A 21,220-nucleotide genomic window follows, 5' to 3' on the forward strand; every position below is an offset into this window, starting at 1 on the left:
AACATGCTTAATACAGTGTGAAGTGCCATAAAAAGGTCAGAAAATTCCCTATGTATGGGTCTCAGATTAATGTTAACTGGAAATTGGGAAAGTGATGAGGTGATCTGGTAAAAAGAGGGTAGTAGGAGGGTTCTCTGAGAAAGGGACTTATTTAATACATAGTTTTTGTTCTGAACTCTAGATCAGAACTTATATACCTTAGTTAATAATCAGTACCTCACTGAACACATATTTAAAATGAAAGTATGTTTTTCTGGGGGGAGGGCATGTGGTGGAGCAAAATTAGTGGACTGAGCTGCTTTTCCAAATTGGTAATTGTGTGTTTTAAGACAATGGAAAAGTTGGGAGTAGAAGAAAGTCTGTAAACCTGAGGAGCCCTTGTGATTTCCCCCTGGTTTTTAAATGTCATTTGCTTCACAGACTCTCAGACCTACTTCTGAAGTCCTGACTAATGTGGAAATACATTGGTAAATATTGAGAAGCTGAGCAAGTACTTTGAATGTAGTGCCAGTAACTCAGACCCCCTCCTTTATCCAAGACCTAGACAACCTTGCTCCAACTCTGCTTGTTCAAGTCACTGTTAGTGGTATTCAGGTATAGCGATCCAAGTATCTCAGAACAGGTTCTGTTTACTCTTTGGCCCCTCAAAAGTAAATGCATGAATAAAGGAACCAAATGGGAACATATTCATAGGAATATGTAAACCATTTGTGATAAATAGTCCTGATCAAGCATTAGCTAAGAGGCTACTTCTCAGCTATGAGATATGCTTTGGACATTTAGGTGGGTTTTGTTTTTTTTTTTTTATCTAATTGACATATAGAGTATGAGTTTCAGGTGTACAACGTAATGATTTGGTATTTGTATATATTGTGAAATGATTACCACAAAAAGTCTAGTTAATATCCAGGGTGGATTATTTTTAAAGCTTGCTTGATTCCATTCCTAGATCAAAATTTCATTCCACGCTGTTTGGTGAAGTTGCTTCTCTTTCAGGACTGCAGCCTCCAAGAAGTTGCCTGCCCTTATGGTTTCATGTCTTTTGAATGACTTCATAAGCAACCAGCCAGATAGTCTTGCCTGGACATCTGGTCTGTTCTCAGTGATTCCAATTACAGCACCACTTTTTCTTCATTTTGTATTCTCAGTGTGCTCTTTAAATAAATAGTGACAGGACGGAGACAGGGTAGTGAATGGGATGTGAGGGGTTAAGGAGAAGTTTGGAAACATAAATAAGGCACTTTGGAGTTCTCAGTATAGAGGCTATTACCTTTCTATAGTCACTAAATTTTTCTCTCACTCACCAGTGCATGATTCAACCATACTGGAAAGATATCATCCAGGGCCTTAGGGTACACGAGTTCTCGATCATAGAGAAAGAGGCTCCAGAATGACAGAAATACAAACTGGAAAATAGAACACAAAAATAGCATCATTAGGTTTATTTTCAATCAGTGGTTTTTAAGATAATCAAGGAAACATAGCAAAATAAAAAGATAACAGCCTTAAGAACATCTTATATATACATTATAGAAATGTAAAATGAAGGAAAAAAACTATTGTAAAAGCACAACATCCAGTCTCTCTGGGGATTCCAAAGAGGGATCACTTATTTGTCATCGGGGCAGGCAGAGAAAATATAGATAAACAGGATTCGTAGACCATTAGGTCATTTCATTTTAACCAATGACTTCTCTCCTCCCTAAGCTTTCACCAGGAGTGCTGTGAGCAGCCAAATGGAGTGGCTTGAGTCTTACACTTTCCATACCCACTCTCTAAATAGGCGTGGCAAGGGGAAGCAGGAAGGCTGGGGGAGAGAAGTGAAAGGTGTCCAGGATAATTCACAACCTACTTAACTGAGAGTTGTATCTCTTTATTGCTCAGAATTTTGGATTGATTCCCATCCTCTTGTACCCCTTGGCTGTCTTTTCAAAATGTCTGTCTTCTATGCTACAAAGTCAAAGTCAAGATAGAAATAACTATTAATCTTTTGATCTTCCTATCTTCTTAAATTCCAAAGGCACAATTTCTAAGCTTTAAAAAAATGAGTAAACTCCATTGTTATAAAAACTTGGCCTTTAGAAGATTTATGGGCACGGAGGAGGAGGCATCCTGAAAAGTAAGGCTGGAATGCCAGTCTTTACTCTGTTCTCTGAGTACTCATCAGCGTTTGGAGAGTTTTGTCTTGGGTTTAAGTTTGATGTCTCAATACTGTAGGAAACAGAACAATGGCAGGTGTAAAGAGGTAGTCATTTCTCATTATAAGCCCCGCTGGGCAGCTGGCGTGCCTGATCTGTTTGTTGCCATTCTAACTAACGAATGAAAGCATGAACTGAACAATGCCATAGAAATGTGGACAGTATCAGCAACAAGCCTACTGTCCCTTGCATATGTCTTGCTTCTTTCCAATGTCCATTCATTTAACGAAATGAATCGGGAACCTACTGTGAGTGCCACACCAGATATTTCAGGTAGACTATCTGCCTCTCCTCAGGTGTCTTTTCCATGTGCCAACTTTAAAGATTCTCATGCCTTTTTTTTTCTATGATTTCCACTTGCAGAAGTAACAAATGTTTATTGCAGCAAGTAAAACAAGCTGTATATAAGGGGAAATGAGTCATCTCCCTCCTCGGCACCCTCCATTCCCATCACCCTGATGGAACCAAGGTTATCGCAGTTGTATTTTGATTAAGAAGGGTCTTCAGTCTTCCCTGTTAGACATCAATAAAGATCTTATATCAAATATTCACAAAAATACAAAAGATAATGATAAATCTTGTCAGTAATGTGCCTTATTTCCAGAAGACACTGGGCAATGTGAAACAGTCCTCAGACAGTCCAGTTTTGCAAATGCAGTTGCCCTGATTACAATAAAGGGGTCCCAAACAGCCCAGAAGAAGGGTCCATCCATGTGCTCTGTGTAGTATATTACTTGCACATCTCTATCACTTACTGTGGATATTGGAAAAACCAGTGTGGTGAAAAGCAGGTCTCTGAAGGCAGTTACGAACTTAATGTCTTTTTTTCCTGTAGTTATTTTCAGCACATCTTCCAGGCAGGCGACCCCATAGAAAATGGCCTGCAAGAGCTAAATTCATTACAACAAATGAGGGCATTTTCATTTGTTTTAATTAATACATTCTTCACTGACGTAAAGCACTATCCCTCAGGAGCAATATTGATTTGAGAAGGAGGGGGCTGCTGGCTGTTTTGGTTGGGAGCCAATTCAAAGGCTGGTCTTGCAGCTCACTGGGCCCTGACCTTGCTTGCTAAAACTGATTGAGTAAAGTTGTTTAGGGGATAATAATGTGTACAGTATTTAGTGTAATGGAGTAGAGCTAAAATGGAAACAAAATAGCTTAAAAAGAGAATGTAATGAGATAGATACCTTGGCAGCCCAGAGGTGGGAAAAACCAAATAAACAGCCCAAGAGCAAAGATCCAGACACAATGGTGGATATATTCTGGCCTCTTCCTAGGAAGAAAAATTTTTTTAATGCTTAGTGCTGCAATCTCATTAGAGAAGCCAGAATCAGGATCAAGAGCACCATGGAGGAGCTCTGTGCTCTCCTGAGGGAGATGCACAAAATGGCATCTTGTCATTCTGTGCCAAGGGTCATAACAATACAGAGTTAAGGTTGGTTTTGAGTTACTGCATCATAATCTGTCCTGTTTCTTGAAAGCTCTGGATTGCTACAAAAGTAACAGCCTGGACTCTGCTCTGAGAGTATGAGTCAGGCAAGTTCTGGAACCTGGAGGGCTGGACTAATGACTAGCAAAGTTGGCTGCTGGGGAACCAACTCTGAGCTCTGAACCCTAGCAAAGCTCTAGCAGAGCCAGCCTCCTGCATCTCCTAGGGCTGAAAGGGTGGGTAGAAGAGAACTCAGAGATGGATTAGGCCAGCAGTACTCCCAGCTGGGTCCTCAGACCAGCAGCACCAGCAGCACCCCAAAGCGCGTTCGAAGTGCCGCCCCCCAGACTATGGAATCAGAATCTCCAGGAATTGGGCCCAGGAACTTATTTTGTACCAAAGTCTCCAGGTGAGCCTGATATATGCTAAAATTCTAGAGCCACCGGATTAGACATAAATTTATTACTTAAAAATCTTAATGACTACTCAATTCTATTTGTTATGTGCCAGGCATTAACAAGATCTAAGCTTTTAATTTCTTATAATAATTTTATGAGATTAAATCCTATTATTGCCTCTCCATTTCCCATTTTACAGGTGAGTAAACTAGGGCACAGAGAGATGAACAGACTTGCCTACAGTCTCATGTTTGATAAATGTCAAAGCCAGGATTTGAAACCCAGAGGCTGCTTCTTGAGCCAGACTTCAAAACAGAACAAAACAAAACAAGGTTTCTAAGAATAAAGACAAAGCACAGGTCAGAAGAGAGACCATTATCTCCAAGTGGGAGAATTTAATATTATTTTAAAAAATACTGATGCCTGATTCTCAGACTCCTTGATTCTAATTTAATGGGTCTTGAGGTGTAGCCTAGACATCAGGAGTTTTAAAAATTCTCTCAGGTGATTCTAATCAGGGCAGCCAAGGTTGAGAACCACTTGCCTAGAGGAACTTCCATTTGGAAATGCAGACCTAGGAGGTGGGGCGTGCAGATCCAGGGAGTGAACCCCGTGGTGGGATGAGATTAATGAAGAGAGGACAGAGAGGAGAGAAATGAGAAGCAAATGCTGGGAAAATACCCTCATCTAGGGGATAGAGGGGCTAAGCGGGCAGCAATAAGCAATATAGCAAAGAATGATCAGATGGTGGAAAACTAGAAGTGTTCAAGAACCCCATGGCCCCTGAGGGAGGAGGAGGCTTTAAGCCAGAAAGGGGTGTCCCAGGGAGGGGGCAACAGCTTTCAACGCATAAAGAGGCTGCCACCCCAATACTTGTCATTTACTTTTGCCACTCAGCCCCTAAGGGCTGTAGAATTTGGAGTGCAATCTTTGCACATGGATGGTAGAAGAAGTTGCCTCCTCCCTTCTCCCCCAGAAGCTCTCACCTCACCCCTGAGGCCACCACAGGCAGCAGCTATAGTTAGGAAGGACAGGCAAGGGGCCTGGGCCTAGGATGAAGAGGCCTGCACTGTCGTATCAACACAGCAATTAATCACGCACTGAGCACTGAGCATCTGCTGGGTTTTCCATCCTTGAGGAGAGGCTGCCTCCACCCAGCATGTGAAGTCTATGTGACCACTTTCCTTCATGAGAGCTTCCTAGCATCAACATGAGTCAAGCTTGTCCTGACTTTCTCTTGCCTTTCCCAGTCACAGAATGTGGAAATTGGACTGGGGAAAAGAACACATTACTCAGAGCCTCCGTGGCTTCTCCTTCACCGATAGAAATTTGCTCCACACCACAGACTTGCCAATCACATCTCCCCCTCCACCCTCAGCTCACACACTATTTCACAGGCATATGCCACATTGGAAAGATGCCAGCTGTGTGAATGAAGCAGCCTTGTCTCCATTGATCTTAATCCATACTGACATGCCATCATCTGTATCAACAAGGAATATTTATGGAGCCCCCGCCCCCATTGGAGCTCAGGAAGGAGGGGCTAGGGTGTTGCGAAGAAAATAAATAGGCAAGAACTGGGGCCCATTGAAACCACAGCAGATCTGGGGAGCAAGGAGAGGGAGCCAGCGTTGACTCACTCAATGGGGAGGCTTCCTGGAGGGTCTCAACTACAGATTTGGATCAGCTCATCAAACTGTACAGTGGTCTGCTCATTCTCTAAGGACAATACACTGGAGTGTTTATAAGACATGCACAGAAAGAACAGCCAAGGGGGAAAATGGCAGCTGTTAGGGACTGAATTATATCCCCCCCAAAATTCATATGTTGAAGTTATGACCCTCAGTACTTCAGAAAGTGGTTGTATAGGGGATAGGATCTTTAGAGAGGTGATTAAGTTAAAATGAGGACAGTAGGATGGGCCCTAATCCTATAGGACTGGTGTCCTTATAAGAGGAGATTGGGACACAGACCCACACAGACACAAGGAGAAGGTAGTGTCTACAAGCCAAGGAGAGAGGCTCATAGAAATCAGTCCTGCTAGCATCTTGATCTTGGACTTCTGGCCTCCAGAACTGTGAGGAAATTAATTCTGTTGTTTAAGCCGCCCAGTCTGTGGCATGGCAGCCCCAGCAAACTGACGCAGCAACATTAAAATAAGACAGTAACAACTGGTCATCTTTTATGACTCTTACAATAAAATTACAGGTGTTCACATTTCTCAACTAATTTGGCTGCTCAAAAAAGAAGAGCTAATGGTATCTACTGGGCAAGGGTTACTTCAGTGTTGTTGTTCTCCAATTTGTCTTTTCTACCAGTTCTTCCCTCATTCTGTTTGTTCTTTTATGCCTTGTTCTGAAATACTGCTGAACTAAGTTTGTTAGCTGTCTTCCATTTTTGTTACTAGCTGACAAACTCACCACCTGGGAGAGCTGAATTTAAATTTTTTTATAATTAGTGCAATTTAAGAAACCACAGCTAAAGAATATTTAGTTTTTACATTTCTGTCCTCACAAAAATCTTGAAATCACAGAAGCTTAACCTTTCTAAGTTGTCAAGTTTATTTTCCTTGCTTTAAGCTACAACCCTCTTAAACTATCCCAGGAAATGAGAATTTCTTCATTTAAAAAATAATTCCAGAGAGGGAGATTCCGCAAGTTTCCTGAGCAAGATATTACAACTCTTACTGGATGAGTCAAGTCATCCAGCGCCTAGCTCAGCTCTCCGTGCCTGACTCAGACAGGCTGGGACTTTCTCAGGTCTTGTCTTTGAAATGATGCAATACTTGCCATGGAGACTAATCCAGAATAAAACAGCACATGGGGACTAATTGTGATGAGTATTCTGTACAAGGGGACTGTGGTGGTAAGGGTGGTGGTATTTGGTGTAGGTAGAGGAAGACTTGCCAAATAATTCTGTATTATATGTCATATACTATTTCAGCCATCATTCATGTGCACTTAGCTTATGAAAGAGATAAAAGAATGAAATAAAGAACATAGGTGAAGAAATGATATGAAGAACAAGCTGGAATGATGAAGAAAAAAAGAGAAGAAAGTAAGAACATTGAGGGATGGGCTGGGAGGAAGATTTGTAAGAATGCTTGGCCAGTGTTGTGTAGCTGATGACAGCAGGCTTCAAGGTAGCAGTAGAATGGCCATGGGGTAGACTGTCTTACATGTCTACATGACATGTGGGGTGGGGTTTTCTAGAAATTGGCTCTTACCAGTTAGAATCATGTTCTGATCATTTATTTATGCAGCCAGCATTCACAGAATGCCTATTAGGTGCGAGAAATTAGACACAGTACAGGCCAGAGCAGGCTCTATGTTAATATGTTTTTATTAGGAAGAAGAAAGAGGCGGAGGAGGAACATTTTCTGTACATTTACTATTTTACATTATGTAGGTCAAGTTCCTTGGCAAACAGAATCTGAGATTCTGAGATCTGCCTGCAGAGTGTTCATTGAGAAATGCTCTCAGAACATCTGTGGGAAGAAAGGAGGGAGGCAGAGAGAAGGACTGAGCAGCAGGAAATCCAGAAAGGCAGTGTAGTTGCATGAGATTAGCTAATCCCCAAAGGAGCTCTGGAGCTGAGCTGCCCCTTCAGAATTGTCCTGGAGCCTGGCCTTTGTACCCCAGATCAGCCAGTCATTGGTTGTAGCAACCCCAGGGAGGGCTCTAAGCCTTGGTCTGGGTAGCTACCTTTTGCTGAGGACAATTCTGGGACAAGAGCTCAACTGTGGGTCATCAGTGGCCAACACTCCTTCTCCAGGAACTAAGGAATGAGTAACTCCATACTGGGGAGATGAGGGCATCTGTGTGCCACACGACGGTACCCACTACATATGGGGAAACTGAGGCACAGAGAAGTTAGGTAACTCACTCAAGATCACGCGGTAGGTAAGTGGCACCCAGGCAGTCTGGCTTCAGAAGCTAGGTCTTCAATCACTTATCTCTATACTGTGTGCAAAGAACCTACCAAAATGCTATATCATGGTTGCTCAATAAATTACAGCTATTTTATTTTGGGTGCTGGTAGTGACTCTTCTTTTCTGTCAGCTCTCATTCTTTCAGCTATCTGAGAGCTAAAAACAGTGGTCTTAAGCATTTTTGTGGAATAGACAGTTAAGTGTATTTCTGACTCTGCTGAGCTGAAGAGTTCCACAAAGTAATATATTAACCCAATGATGGAAATGAAAGGTTAGCCCCAAATACTGAAGTGGGTGTTGAATACTGTAAATGGATCCCTGCCTTCTCACGTTCATGGGCTACCTTGGAGTTTGGACAATGGAACATCCTCAAGGATCTCTCTACCCCTGGCCCTGCTTGCCATCCCTGAGGACCTATGTAATGAGGTTGCTGTTGTCATCCTGAGAACTTGAAGAAAATGAGGTCAGAGCTGCCTGAGGCTTGGGCACCTTTGTAAAGAGGGAAAGGAAAGGTTGTGCCTATGTTGGTGAAGTGGGGTGAGGGAAACAGGGAGGGGCCCACCCAGCATCTCCCCTGGAGATCCCAGTTATGAAGCACCACCTCTAACCATGTCTCAGAGGGAAATTTATTTTTAAAAAGAGAAAAACCCTGCAAACTGTATGAATTCTGCAGGCCAGTTTAAATTGCAGCTGAAAATTCCCTCCATCTCCTCCCCGTAGCTTGCATTCCCCAGAGTCAGGGACTGTCCCTGGACAGAAGTGGAGTGGTTAGAAAAGAGGGACCACAACATTTGTGGAAGACACAGGCACTGGGAGTCTGAGCCAGCACGAGCACCCTGAGGGTGTCCACAGCACTGCCTTGTCTCCATACCAGCTTCTGGGAGCTGCCTCATTCAGAGGATTCACTGCCCTCTGCCTGAGCCTGCAGTCTGCCTCTGGGACTTCTCCAGTGCCTGAGGGCATCCACCTGGGCAGCTATTATACAGGGAAAACAATGGCTGCATAGCAATCCTCCTCTAGCTGGGAAGTTGGAGCATGAAGCCTGCAGAGGGAGATACTTAAGCAATGAAGCAGGTGGGTGATCCTTGCCTGGATCCATGACCCAGTAACCATGGAGCTCAGTGAGAAGCTGATGTCCCCAAAAATCACCTTCCCTTCTGCACTGCCTCTGCTCTACTCAAAGATGAGATGATTAGAAGCTCACCAGCACCCTCCCATCTTCTCTTTCCATCGTCCACTGCTTACACCATTCTGAATGCTTCCCTCATGTCAGGTCATTAATCCCTTATGGTCACTCTGTGGCTATTCACTGTTTTTATTTCCATTTGACAGATTTGGAAATAGAAGATACAAAGAAATACCTGTCTCAGTGTCAGTACAGGTGGAGCTGAGGTACCATCCCAGAGAGCTGATGATCCTAGAGCTCATGCTTATAACTGCTAGGTTACATTGTCTTCCCCTTCCAACAGAGAACTAGCTGCCTCTTCCCTGGGGTCAGTTTACTCCCTCATTAGGCAGAGACTCACATCTCCCCTCTCCTTCCTTTATTCTCCTTAGGCACTATGCAGGACTTGGTCACCATGACCAGTTTTCAGTGGCACCCCATCACACCAGCTCATCCCACCCCCAAGCATCAATCCTTTGAATCTCCTGGAGTAGCTTCAGGAGGAAATGGGCACATTTAGAATGCTGACTTGCATTGAGGTGGATTTTGTTTTTAGGGGCTGTAACTGATATTCAGCCAACTAGAAATTAAAGCTGTTAAAAGAAGAGGGGTATAAATTTCCTGGAAATCAGGATGGGATTCTGATTTCAATAAGCGTATATAAAGTTGAGTGTTACAGCAAGTTTTGAAATCTCTATGATTTTATAAATGCAACCATTAACTAGTTAATAATTAATTACACTAATTAATCATTAAGAAACACAACTATTAGTCAGCCCAGAAGACCTCAAGAGTTAGAAATTTTAAGGCCCAATATTTCACATAAAGTAACTTATTTGAAGTCTGTCCTTAAATTGATTCTCTAAAACACATTCATCCCAAATTCACTAATTGGAAAATGTTGCATTAAGTCACACTTTCAAAATGGCACCTAACAGAGAGCAGAAAGGAAACAGCCCCAGGTAAGCCCTCTCTGCCCATTTCAGGGGCCAGAAGATGGCAGAAGAGACTATACTGCTCAGGAATGCAGAAGAATCTGAGGTCAAGTCCAGTCAACATACCAGGTCACTCAGTTTTTATTATGAGGGTAATCTTTGCCAGCCACTGTATCAAATACAATGTAAAAATTGTAGAATGCTAGGGTTGGCAAGGACCCAGGAGATGAAAACTCCTGTTTTGGAGTCATTTACAATTTGGTTACAATGTTAAGATTCATGTGTGAGTAGAAATAAGAAGACAATACTACACATAAACAGTGACTGAGAGATGCTATAAAACCTCAGAGAAAGGAAAAACCAATTTGGGCTAGAGTTGGTAATCAGAGATGTTTAAGAATATGTGATTTCAAGTGGTCTATGAAAGCAGAAAACTGGAGAAGCAGGTAGGCCCTTCGTTCAAGGAAAGTGTAATATGCATAGAGCAGTGACAGAAAAAGCCTAGGGACCAACACTGGAGAAGACACAAGCCTTCCTGGAGAACAGAGCAGCCTTCCTGGGGAGAGGAGTGCCAGAAGGCTAGGTAGGCAGGTAAGCTCTTAAATCAAAAGTCTGGAATTGGTCTCATAAGGTAGAAGGGAGCCACTGCAGTTTCTTGAGTAGCAGATCACACTTCTCAAGCAGGCTCATGATGTTTAAAACAAAAAACCAAAAACAGTGCTTTGGGAAGATTAATCTGAAATCTGAGTGGTAGTTGGATGGATTGATAATGAGAGGAAAATGAAGAGATGATCTGATCATCTAGGTACAAATTAATAAGAGCCTGCAACGAGGGGGAAGTAGGATTGGGGGAAAAGGGATGAACCTAGCAAAAGGAAAAACATAGGATTTGGTGGCTGATTAATCAGGGAACAAAAAGGGGATTATCACTAGGAAATAACAATGTCTTTGACAGATGAGTGTCTCTGAGACTGTAACTGAGCTAGAATTAAGAAGTCAAGAGAGCTGGTTTGTTGGGGTAGGTGATGAATCTGTCTTACCCATGCTTAGTGTGAGTGAGGTGGGACATCCATACTAGAATCTGGGTTTGATTAGACCATCAATCCTGGCTACAGACACTGATGACTTTAAGTTGACTCTTCTGAACATGAAGCTAATAGGTACATAAAGCTGAGATTTTTACAGTATTATTCTAATTCTACAAAAATTTTTTGTTACTATTTCTATTTTTAGTTTGTGTTTTCATTAAATTCTATGATTTAAACAAGCAGTCATCTTGATATTTTTCAAGCACAGTAGAGCTAGGTTCAGGGCTCAGATCTTTCAGGCCAAAATCAAAGACCAGCAAAGTACCAGAGAGGAGGAAGCAGAACCTCCAGGCCTCTTTGATTTGAACTTTCTGAATTTCCTCTCCTTAGCATTTCAGAGCGTCATTTTTTTCTTATAATAAATAAATCAGGAGACGGAGAAGATGGCGGAGTAGAAGGACGCTCGCAGGTCACCCTCTCCCACAAATACACCAAGACCCACATCTACAGACCCACTCAGCCAACCAGAACACCTGTGGATCTCCGACAGAACATCGCCCTCTTCAAAAGATAAAGACGCCAAAAATCTGGTAGGAGAAAAGGAAAAAAGAAAGAACAAAAGGCAAAGCAGCGCGGGACGGGTCCCGCGGGGAGGGAGCGGCAAAGGAGGACTGGCGCTCGCTCGCTGGGTCTCCCCTCTCCAACTGAGAGGCCAGAGGGACGGAGGGGGAGCCTCCGAGGCTCGGATCTGTACAGAGCAGCCCTTGACTAACAGAACTAAGTTAAACGGGCACAGAGCGTCCCCCCGACACCCAGCCTGAGATGCGGGCCGGCAGCGGCGGGCAGGGCCAGGCTGCACAAGCCGGCCGGAGGACGGAAGTGGCTGCACGGAGGCAGCCCCGGGGGGAACGCAAGGGGCTGCGCGCCGTGGCTGTGGGTGCACAGGGCAGAACAACCTGGGCCCTCCATAAAACAGCAAGGTTGATGTGCTCTCGGGGGAAGGGTGCACACCCCCATCTCTGAAAACCCGCGGAAAGTTTTCAGGGGAAGAGAGGCGGGGCTCAGGCACAGCCGCCATATCCTCCGCGCTGAGCACTCAGGCGGGGGTGGGGGCGAAACCTACATCCTCACCGAAGGGCTTAGCAGCCTCAAAGGCCAGACTGAGACTGGCCTGCAGCCTGGGGCAGATAGGATCCTTCCATCCTGGTCCCTCAGAGAACTTGCTCCACAAAGACAAACAAGGAGCTGGGTTCTGGCTCGGAGCAGGGACAGGGCTGTCCCTCGGTCTTCCCCGAGCCCACCCGCGGAGCGCCGACCAGGGCGGAGCGCGCAGCCGCACAGAGAGCGGAACTACCGGCGGTGCAGGTAGAGGGAGAGCGGCCCCCCCCCCCCCGCCTTTGGGGCAGGAACACAGCCCCTGACCGAGGTGCTGGGAGGGGGCACGACCCGCCCTCCTACCTGGCCAGTCTGCAACATCTGACTGCGGCATCCGGAGGGGCAGCGACCCGCCCGCCCACAGCAGAGAGCTGCACCTGACCCAGTGTTAGGAGGAGGCGCGATCTGCTTGCCGACAGGTGCTGGGAGCAGCACAGAAGAGGGCGCCAATGGAGGGCCTCTGAAAACAGCAAGCTGAGCTTCTAAAACAGGACGAAGACAGAAAGACTTCACATTAAAAGCACACAGACTCCAGGAGAACACCGACAAACCCCCCCCCCCCTTTTTTTTTTAAATCTGTTTTTACCTGTTCTATTTTCTATTACTCTCTTAATCTTTACTTCTTAATTCATTTCTATTTCTCTTGGGTTTTGATGTCCTGCTATTGATTAGACACAGGTTTCAAATACATCTATTCATCTCCCCCCCCTTTTTTTGTAAAGGTTTTAAAAGGACGTCTCAACCCGATTAATACTCTGCTTCAACTCACTCTTCTATTATTCATTATACACTGTTTTCAAACCCTCTTTCTCCCTTCTTTTAAAATTCTTTCTCTCTCTCTCTTATTTATTTTTCTTTTTTTCCTAAGTTCTATTCCTAAATAGGCATCAGGTAGATAAAATCCTTAAGGACCAAAATAAACAACTGATACTCCATAAACCACAGTGCCAAAGAGGTATGAGCAAGATGAAGCAGCAGAAAAACCTTTCCCAATTAAAAGAACAAGAGAAATCCCCTGAAAGAAAGATCAACGAAATAGACATCGATAGCCTACTAGATCAAGATTTCAAAAAAGGAGTGATCGAATTGCTGAAGGAATTAAAAGAGATAGTGTTTAGAGATATAAAATATGTCAAAAATGAAATTGAAGCTATAAAGAAGAGCCAAGTAGAATGGGTAAACTCATTGACAGAGATGAGGAATGATCTAATAGCTGTGCAAAGCCGACTAGATAATGCAGAAGAACAAATTAGTGATCTAGAAGACAGGGCAATAGAAAGCACCCATTCAGAAGAACTACAAGAGAAGCAAATAAAAAATAATGAAAATAGCATAAGGGACCTATGGGATAATATAAAGCGTCCCAATCTTCGCATAATAGGGGTCCCAGAAGGAGAAGAAAGATCAAAGGGGATTGAAAAGGTTTTTGAAGAAATCATGACTGAAAACTTCCCAAACTTAAAGAAGGAATCAGATATCCAAGTACAGGAAGCTCAGAGGGTCCCAAACAGGAAGAACCCAAATAGACCCACACCAAGACATATCATAATCAAGATGGCCAGAGTCAAGGATAAAGAAATGATTCTAAAGGCAGCAAGAGAAAAGCAAAGAGTAAGTTACAAGGGAACCCCCATAAGGCTCTCAGCTGATTTCTCTACACAAACACTACAGGCCAGAAGGGAGTGGCAAGATATATTCAAAGCCCTGAATGAAAAAAAGATGCAGCCTAGGATCCTTTATCCAGCAAGGCTATCCTTGAGGATAGAAGGAGAAATAAAGAGTTTCACAGACAAAAAAAAGCTGCAGGAGTTTAGCAATACTAAACCCATGCTAAAAGAAATATTGAAAGGGCTATTCTAAATAGAAAAGCAGCAGGATGCTACAGAAATGAGAAACACACAACTGGAAAGGTGATAACTCATGAATTACAAATAAAGTAAACATGAAATTATAAAAGAAGACATACAAATCACTGAGAGTGGGAGAGGGAGGCAGGGAAATATAGAATATTTTTTTTTTCTTTTTAAAAATTTTTTTTAACAGTAGGATGGGTTTGAGATCATGTTACTATCAGTTTAATAAAAACAGTTATAGTAATGGGTTGATAGATTTACAAAAAAGGGTAACCACAAGCCAAAAATTTACAAAGGAGTCACAAAAATTAAATAAAGTCCATGATAATACAAAGGAAAATTACCAAACCACAAAAGGAAGAAGAAAGGAACAAAGAGGATATACCAATTCAACTGCAAAGATAAGTTCAAAATGGCAATAAACACACATCTATCATTAATTACTGTAAATGTTAATGGACTATATGCTCCAGTCAAAAGACACAGAGTGGCAGACTGGATAATAAAGCAAGAACCTTCAATATGCTGCATACAAGAGACCCACTTTAGGGAGAAGGACACATATAGATTGAGAGTGAAAGAATGGAAAAGGATATTCCATGCAAATGGAAAAGCCAAAAAAGCAGGTGTTGCAGTACTGATTTCAGACAAAATAGACTTTAAAACAAAGGCCGTAAAGAAAGATAAAGAAGGACATTTTATAATGATTTAAAGGAGTGATACAAGATGAGGATATCACACTCGTTAATATATATGCACCCAATATAGGAGCACCTAAGTACATACAAGAATTACTGACAGAGATAAAGGGGGATATTGATGGGAATACAATCATAGTTGGAGATTTTCACACTGCATTAACATCACTAGACAGATCTTCCAGACAGAAAATAAACAAGGCAACAGAGAAATTAAATACTACAATAGAAAAACTAGATTTGGTGGATATTTTCAGAGCATTACACCCCCCCAAAATAGGATATACATTCTTTTCAAGTGCACATGGAACATTTTCCAGGATCGATCATGTACTTTGGCACAAAAGAAACCTCAACAATTTTAAGAAGATAGAAATTATCTCAAGCATCTTTACTGACCACAATGCCATGAAACTGGAAATCAACAACAGAGAAACAAAGGAGAAAAAAAGGAAAGCATGGAGATTAAACAATATGTTATTGAAAAAACAATGGATCAATGAGGAAATCAAAGCTGAAATTAAAAAATACCTTGAGACAAATGATAATGAAAGCACAACCACTCAAAACCTGTGGGACACAGCAAAGGCAGTGCTAAGAGGGAAGTTTATAGCGTTACAGGCCTTCTTCAAAAAAGAAGAACAATCTCAAATAAACAATTTAACCCACCACCTGAATGAATTAGAAAAAGAAGAACAAAAAGCCCCAAAAAGCAGCAGAAGGAAGGAAATAATAAAGATCAGAGAGGAATTAAATACAATAGAGATTAACAAGACCATAGAAAAAATCAACCAAACCAAAAGCTGGTTTTTTGAAAAAGTAAATAAAATCGACAAACCTCTGGCCAAACTCACAAAGAAGAAAAAAGAGAGAGCACAAATTAGCAAAATAAGAAAGGAAAATGGAGAAATTACAACAAACAAAATAGAAATACAGAATATCATACGAGAACATTATGAAAAACTATATGGAACCAAACTGGATAACCTAGAGGAGATGGACAAGTTTCTGGAGACATACTGTCCACCAAAACTGAATCAAGAAGAATCTGAACACTTGAACAATCCGATCACTAGAAAGGAAATAGAAGTAGCAATTAAAAACCTCCCTACAAATAAAAGTCCAGGACCGGACGGCTTCACCGGGGAATTCTACCAAACATACAAAGAAGAACTCATACCAGTCCTTCTCAAACTCTTCCAGACGATTGAAAAGGAGGGAATACTCCCAAACTCATTCTATGAAGCCACCATCACCCTGATACCAAAACCAGGCAAAGACACTACAAAAAAAGAGAATTATAGGCCAATATCACTGATGAACATAGACGCCAAAATCCTCACCAAAATTTTAGCAAATAGAACCCAACAACACACAAAAAAGATTATACATCATGACCAAGTGGGGTTCATCCCAGGGACACAAGGCTGGTTCAACATACGCAAATCAATCAGTGTAATACATCACATCAACAAGAGAAAGGACAAAAACCACATGATCATCTCCATCGATGCAGAAAAAGCATTTGATAAAATTCAACACCCATTTATGATAAAAACTCTCGCCAAAGTGGGTATAGAGGGAACATATCTCAACATAATAAAAGCTATATATGACAAACCTACAGCCAGCATAGTACTCAACGGTGAAAAACTCAAAAGCTTCCCACTAAAATCTGGGACAAGACAAGGATGCCCACTATCACCACTCCTATTCAACATAGTCCTGGAAGTCCTAGCCACAGCAGTCAGGCAAGAGAAAGAAATAAAAGGGATCCAAATTGGAAAAGAAGAGGTAAAAGCGTCATTATATGCTGATGACATGTTACTATATATAGAAAACCCTAAAAGGTCCACACAAAAGCTACTAGAGCTGATTGAAGAATTCAGCAAGGTAGCAGGTTACAAAATTAACGTTCAAAAATCAGTTGCATTTCTTTACACTAACGATAAATCAACAGAAGAAGAAAGTAAGGAAACAATCCCCTTTAAAATAGCACCCAAAGTAATAAAATATCTGGGAATAAATCTAACCAAGGAGGTGAAAGAATTATACACAGAAAACTATAAACCATTGATGAAGGAAATTAAAGAAGACTTTAAAAAATGGAAAGATATTCCATGCTCTTGGATTGGAAGAATCAATATTGTTAAAATGGTCACACTGCCCAAGGCAATCTACAGATTTAATGCAATCCCTATCCAATTACCCAGGACATATTTCACAGAACTAGAACAAATCATAATAAAATTCATATGGAACCATCAAAGACCTAGAATTGCCAAAGCATTACTGAAGAGAAAGAAAGAGGCTGGAGGAATAACTCTCCCAGACTTCAGACAATACTATAGAGCTACAGTCATCAAGACAGCATGGTATTGGTACCAAAACTTACATATAGACCAATGGAACAGAATAGAGAGCCCAGAAATGAACCCACAAACTTTTGGTCAACTCATCTTTGACAAAGGAGGCAAGAATATACATTGGAATAAAGACAGTCTCTTCAGCAAATGGTGTTGGGAAAACTGGACAGCAGCATGTAAAACAATGAAGCTAGAACACTCCCTTACACCATATACAAAAATCAACTCAAAATGGATTAAAGACTTAAACATAAGACAAGATACAATAAACCTCCTAGAGGAAAACATAGGCAAAACATTATCTGACATACATTTAAAAAATTTTCTCCTAGAAGAAATAAAAGCAAGAATAAACAAATGGGACCTAATGAAACTTACAAGCTTCTGCACAGCAGAGGAAACCAGAAGTAAAACAAGAAGAAAACCTACGGAATGGGAGAAAATTTTTGCAACTGAAACCGACAAAGGCTTGATCTCCAGAATATATAAGCAGCTCATACGACTCAATAAGAAAAAAATAAACAACCCGATCCAAAAATGGGCAGAAGACCTAAACAAGCAGTTCTCCAAGGAAGACATACAAATGATCAAAAAGCACATGAAAAAATGCTCAATATCACTAATTATCAGAGAAATGCAAATCAAAACTACAATGAGGTATCACCTCACACCAGTCAGAATGGCCGTCATTCAAAAATCCACAAATGACAAATGCTGGAGAGGCTGTGGAGAAATGGGAACCCTCCTACACTGCTGGTGGGAATGCAGTTTGGTGCAGCCACTATGGAAAACAGTGTGGAGATTCCTCAAAAGACTAGGAATAGACTTACCATATGACCCAGGAATCCCACTCCTGGGCTTGTATCCAGAAGGAAATCTACTTCAGGATGACACCTGCACCCCAATGTTCATAGCAGTACTATTTACAATAGCCAAAACATGGAAACAGCCTAAATGTCCATCAACAGGTGACTGGATAAAGAAGAGGTGGTATATTTATACAATGGAATACTACTCAGCCATAAAAACCGACAACATAATGCCATTTGCAGCAACATGGATGCTCCTGGAGAATGTCATTCTAAGTGAAGTAAGCCAGAAAGAGAAAGAAAAATACCATATGAGATCGCTCATATGTGGAATCTAAAAAACAAAAACAAAGCGTAAATACAGGACAGAAATAGACTCACAGACAGAGAATACAGACTTGTGGTTACCAGGGGGGTGGAGGGTGGGAAGGGATAGCCTGGGATTTCAAAATTGTAGAATAGATAAACAAGATTACACTGTATAGTACAGGGAAATATACACAAAATGTTATGATAACTCACAGAGAAAAAAATGTGACAATGAGTGTGTATATGTCCATGAATAACTGAAAAATTGTGCTGAACACTGGAATTTGACACAACATTGTAAAATGATTATAAATCAATAAAAAATGTTAATAAATCAATCAATCAATCAATCAATCAATCAATCAATCATAATCCTAGGCATTACCTCTGCCTAGCATTATGATTCTATAGGATTGGAATATTTTGTCCAGTTTCTGAAATCAGATGTTTATATGATACCTTACATTTAAGTTAAAAAAGTCTCAAACATTAATTAGCATCCCCAAAGATGCACCATTTTTAACTTTTAACTCTAAAAATAATTTAAAATATTCTCAAAACATTTTTAAAAAATCTGTTTTTCTCCCATTCATTCACACTTTATCACTTCATTCATCAGATTGTGGTCAGCTGGGCTAGGAAAACAAGAAGGGATCAAGTGATGTGATTGGTTTGTAAATAGTTGAAAATGTGTACTTGCCATTTGGTCGGGTGATTTGTCCTTAAGATGAAACCTGAGCCTACAAAAACTTGATGCGGGATCTGAACATGGAAAAATGTATTTGCATTTCTTAGGTAAATCTGTCACTGTGTGTGTGCTGTAAAATGGCATTATTCCTCCATTGGAAATTGCACTTCCTACGCAACATACACCACTCTGCTCCCCCCCCCCCCCAGACTTCCCCAAGCAAAGTTCAAAATCCTTTCTGCCTTTGTAGTCAATCCCATGGTGAAACCATTAATTTAGTCCCCAATTTGGGCTCATTTGAGAAGAACTTCAAGATAAGATTCTTTCCAAAAGAGCATTTAATAGTTAGCCAGTACAAAAGGTAGGTATGAGTAACTCCTGAATTGGGTTCTTCAGAGCAAGTTGTGAAATAAAAGAGAAAGCCAAAGCTCACAGACAAAGAAGAAAGACAAGGAATTTTGTATTTAATAAAATCAAGCTGCTATGTGTAGAGGCACTGATATTATAGACAAATAGATTGCTTCCCAATACAGCCATATGAACTTACCAGATTCAGGAATGTCAGGTACTTCCATTGTCCACCATTTATAAAGAGTTTGGATTTCCGCGGATCCCCTACTTGTTGTGAGATATGAAAATTGAGGAAGACATACCAGCTAAAAACAAGAAAGTGGTATATGCACGTAGAAGTCCGCGTCATGGCTAGCTCTGACCAGGGAACTGTAAATGTCTCAAGTAGCTTCTCTCTGGCATACCTCTGCAGGTCACAGCTGAAGTCCTAAAGCAGAAGAGAGCTGTAAAACACGCCCTTCTGGGACTGAGAGTTTCAACATGACTGAATTTTGCTTCTCTCATAGGCTCCTTTCCTCATAAACTTGGGAGACAGGATTGTTGCTGATTATCAGATGCCTTCATTTAGATAATAGTAGGTAATCCACAGATTTGCATAAGTATCAGTATGATAGGCTTTGAAAAGGGCAGGGAGCAATGCAAGAAATGTACTTTGCACTGTTTGACTGGGTTGGAGACAAGACTAAATGACCTTATCATTAAACACCAGTAAACTCTAATGAAATACCATCATGGCCATATTTTCTTTTCATTTGGGCGGAACAAAGAAGTTGCCATAATGTATCTTGAGAGAGTGAAAAGCAGGTTGACAAACCAGAAGGGAGAGTTTGTGGGCATGTTTAGCTCATGGAGGGAAGTAAATAGAAGGAAAAAGCGTGTTGTAACTTATTCCTTTGGCCTCCAAGGCCTTGTAAAACCTGAAACAACCCTTGATTCTCCAAGGAGCAGCCCCAGGGTTTAGGTTTTTGGGGTTTTTTTTTTCTTTTTTCAATTTTTTTATCTATATCCTAGAGAACCAAGAGTTATGGAGAGCTGTCCTGGACACTCCACTTGCATAGGCATCTCTATTCCCTGGAAGGAAAGAAGCAAAGCAAGAGATCTGTGGTCAGAGAATCAGAAAAAGATGTGTGGTCACTTCCCCAACATACCTGGGTTTAGACATTGCTGGGAGAGAATGAGGGTCTCTACATTGCCTTGGAGAAGGCAAGAATTTGCTTAGGCTGGGCAAAGCTTTCAGAACTGAGGCTCTGCCTCACACTCTACAGAAGGGACCTGAGAGAGCTGGAAATGTGATACCTTGTGACGTCACCAGCTCGTTTCCCTGGGTAACTGACTCAGAGGGTTCTGAGCAAACCCCTAAGGAAAATGCTCCTGATGCAGTTACATAAGTCGGCAGTTGGTGCTGTTCAGTGATTTTTAACCAGGGCTTATAAGTACTGGAAGAAAGAACTGCAGGCTATGCATGGGGTATAAAACAAAAACAAACCTATTTCCTCAGAGTCATTGGATCCCAAACATCAGGAATTATAAATGGGGGTAGATCAAGCCTGAGCCAGTAATGTGGAGTCTGAATTGTAACCATTCCCAAACGAGAGGGTGATCTGCGAAATGGGAAGCATAAAACCCTGTACACAACTCCATGGCCTAAGTTAAAATGGTAAATAACAATAGGAGCTAATACTGTTACAGTACTTACTATACGGCAAGCATTGTTCTGAGTGCTTTGCACATATTGACTCATTTAATACTCTAAACATCACTATGAAGTAAGTGCTATTATGACCCTCATTTTCAAATGAGGAGATTGAAGCCCAAGCTGCTAAATAGATGCATTCAAAAACTAGTAAGAGGCAGGCAGAGCTGCAGTCTGCACTCTAACCAGTGTGCCTGACCACAATGAAACA

The 21,220-nt window shown here is 41.6% G+C and overlaps 1 protein-coding gene across 1 annotated transcript in view; it reads right to left on the reverse strand.

Moving 5' to 3' along the window:
* The window catches only part of ADTRP (androgen dependent TFPI regulating protein), a 64,232-nt gene extending 44,567 nt beyond the window's left edge, over nucleotides 1-19,665 (reverse strand). Inside the window, 5 exon segments of the mRNA XM_064476074.1 lie at nucleotides 1,305-1,406; nucleotides 2,954-3,088; nucleotides 4,262-4,299; nucleotides 12,829-12,840; nucleotides 19,509-19,665. Of these exon segments, the coding sequence (XP_064332144.1) occupies nucleotides 1,305-1,406; nucleotides 2,954-3,088; nucleotides 4,262-4,299; nucleotides 12,829-12,840; nucleotides 19,509-19,665 (444 nt within the window).
* Between the last annotated feature and the right edge of the window lie 1,555 nt (nucleotides 19,666-21,220).

The sequence above is a fragment of the Camelus dromedarius genome, chromosome 19 (genome assembly GCF_036321535.1).
Source record: "Camelus dromedarius isolate mCamDro1 chromosome 19, mCamDro1.pat, whole genome shotgun sequence".
NCBI classification, from domain to species: Eukaryota; Metazoa; Chordata; class Mammalia; order Artiodactyla; family Camelidae; genus Camelus; species Camelus dromedarius.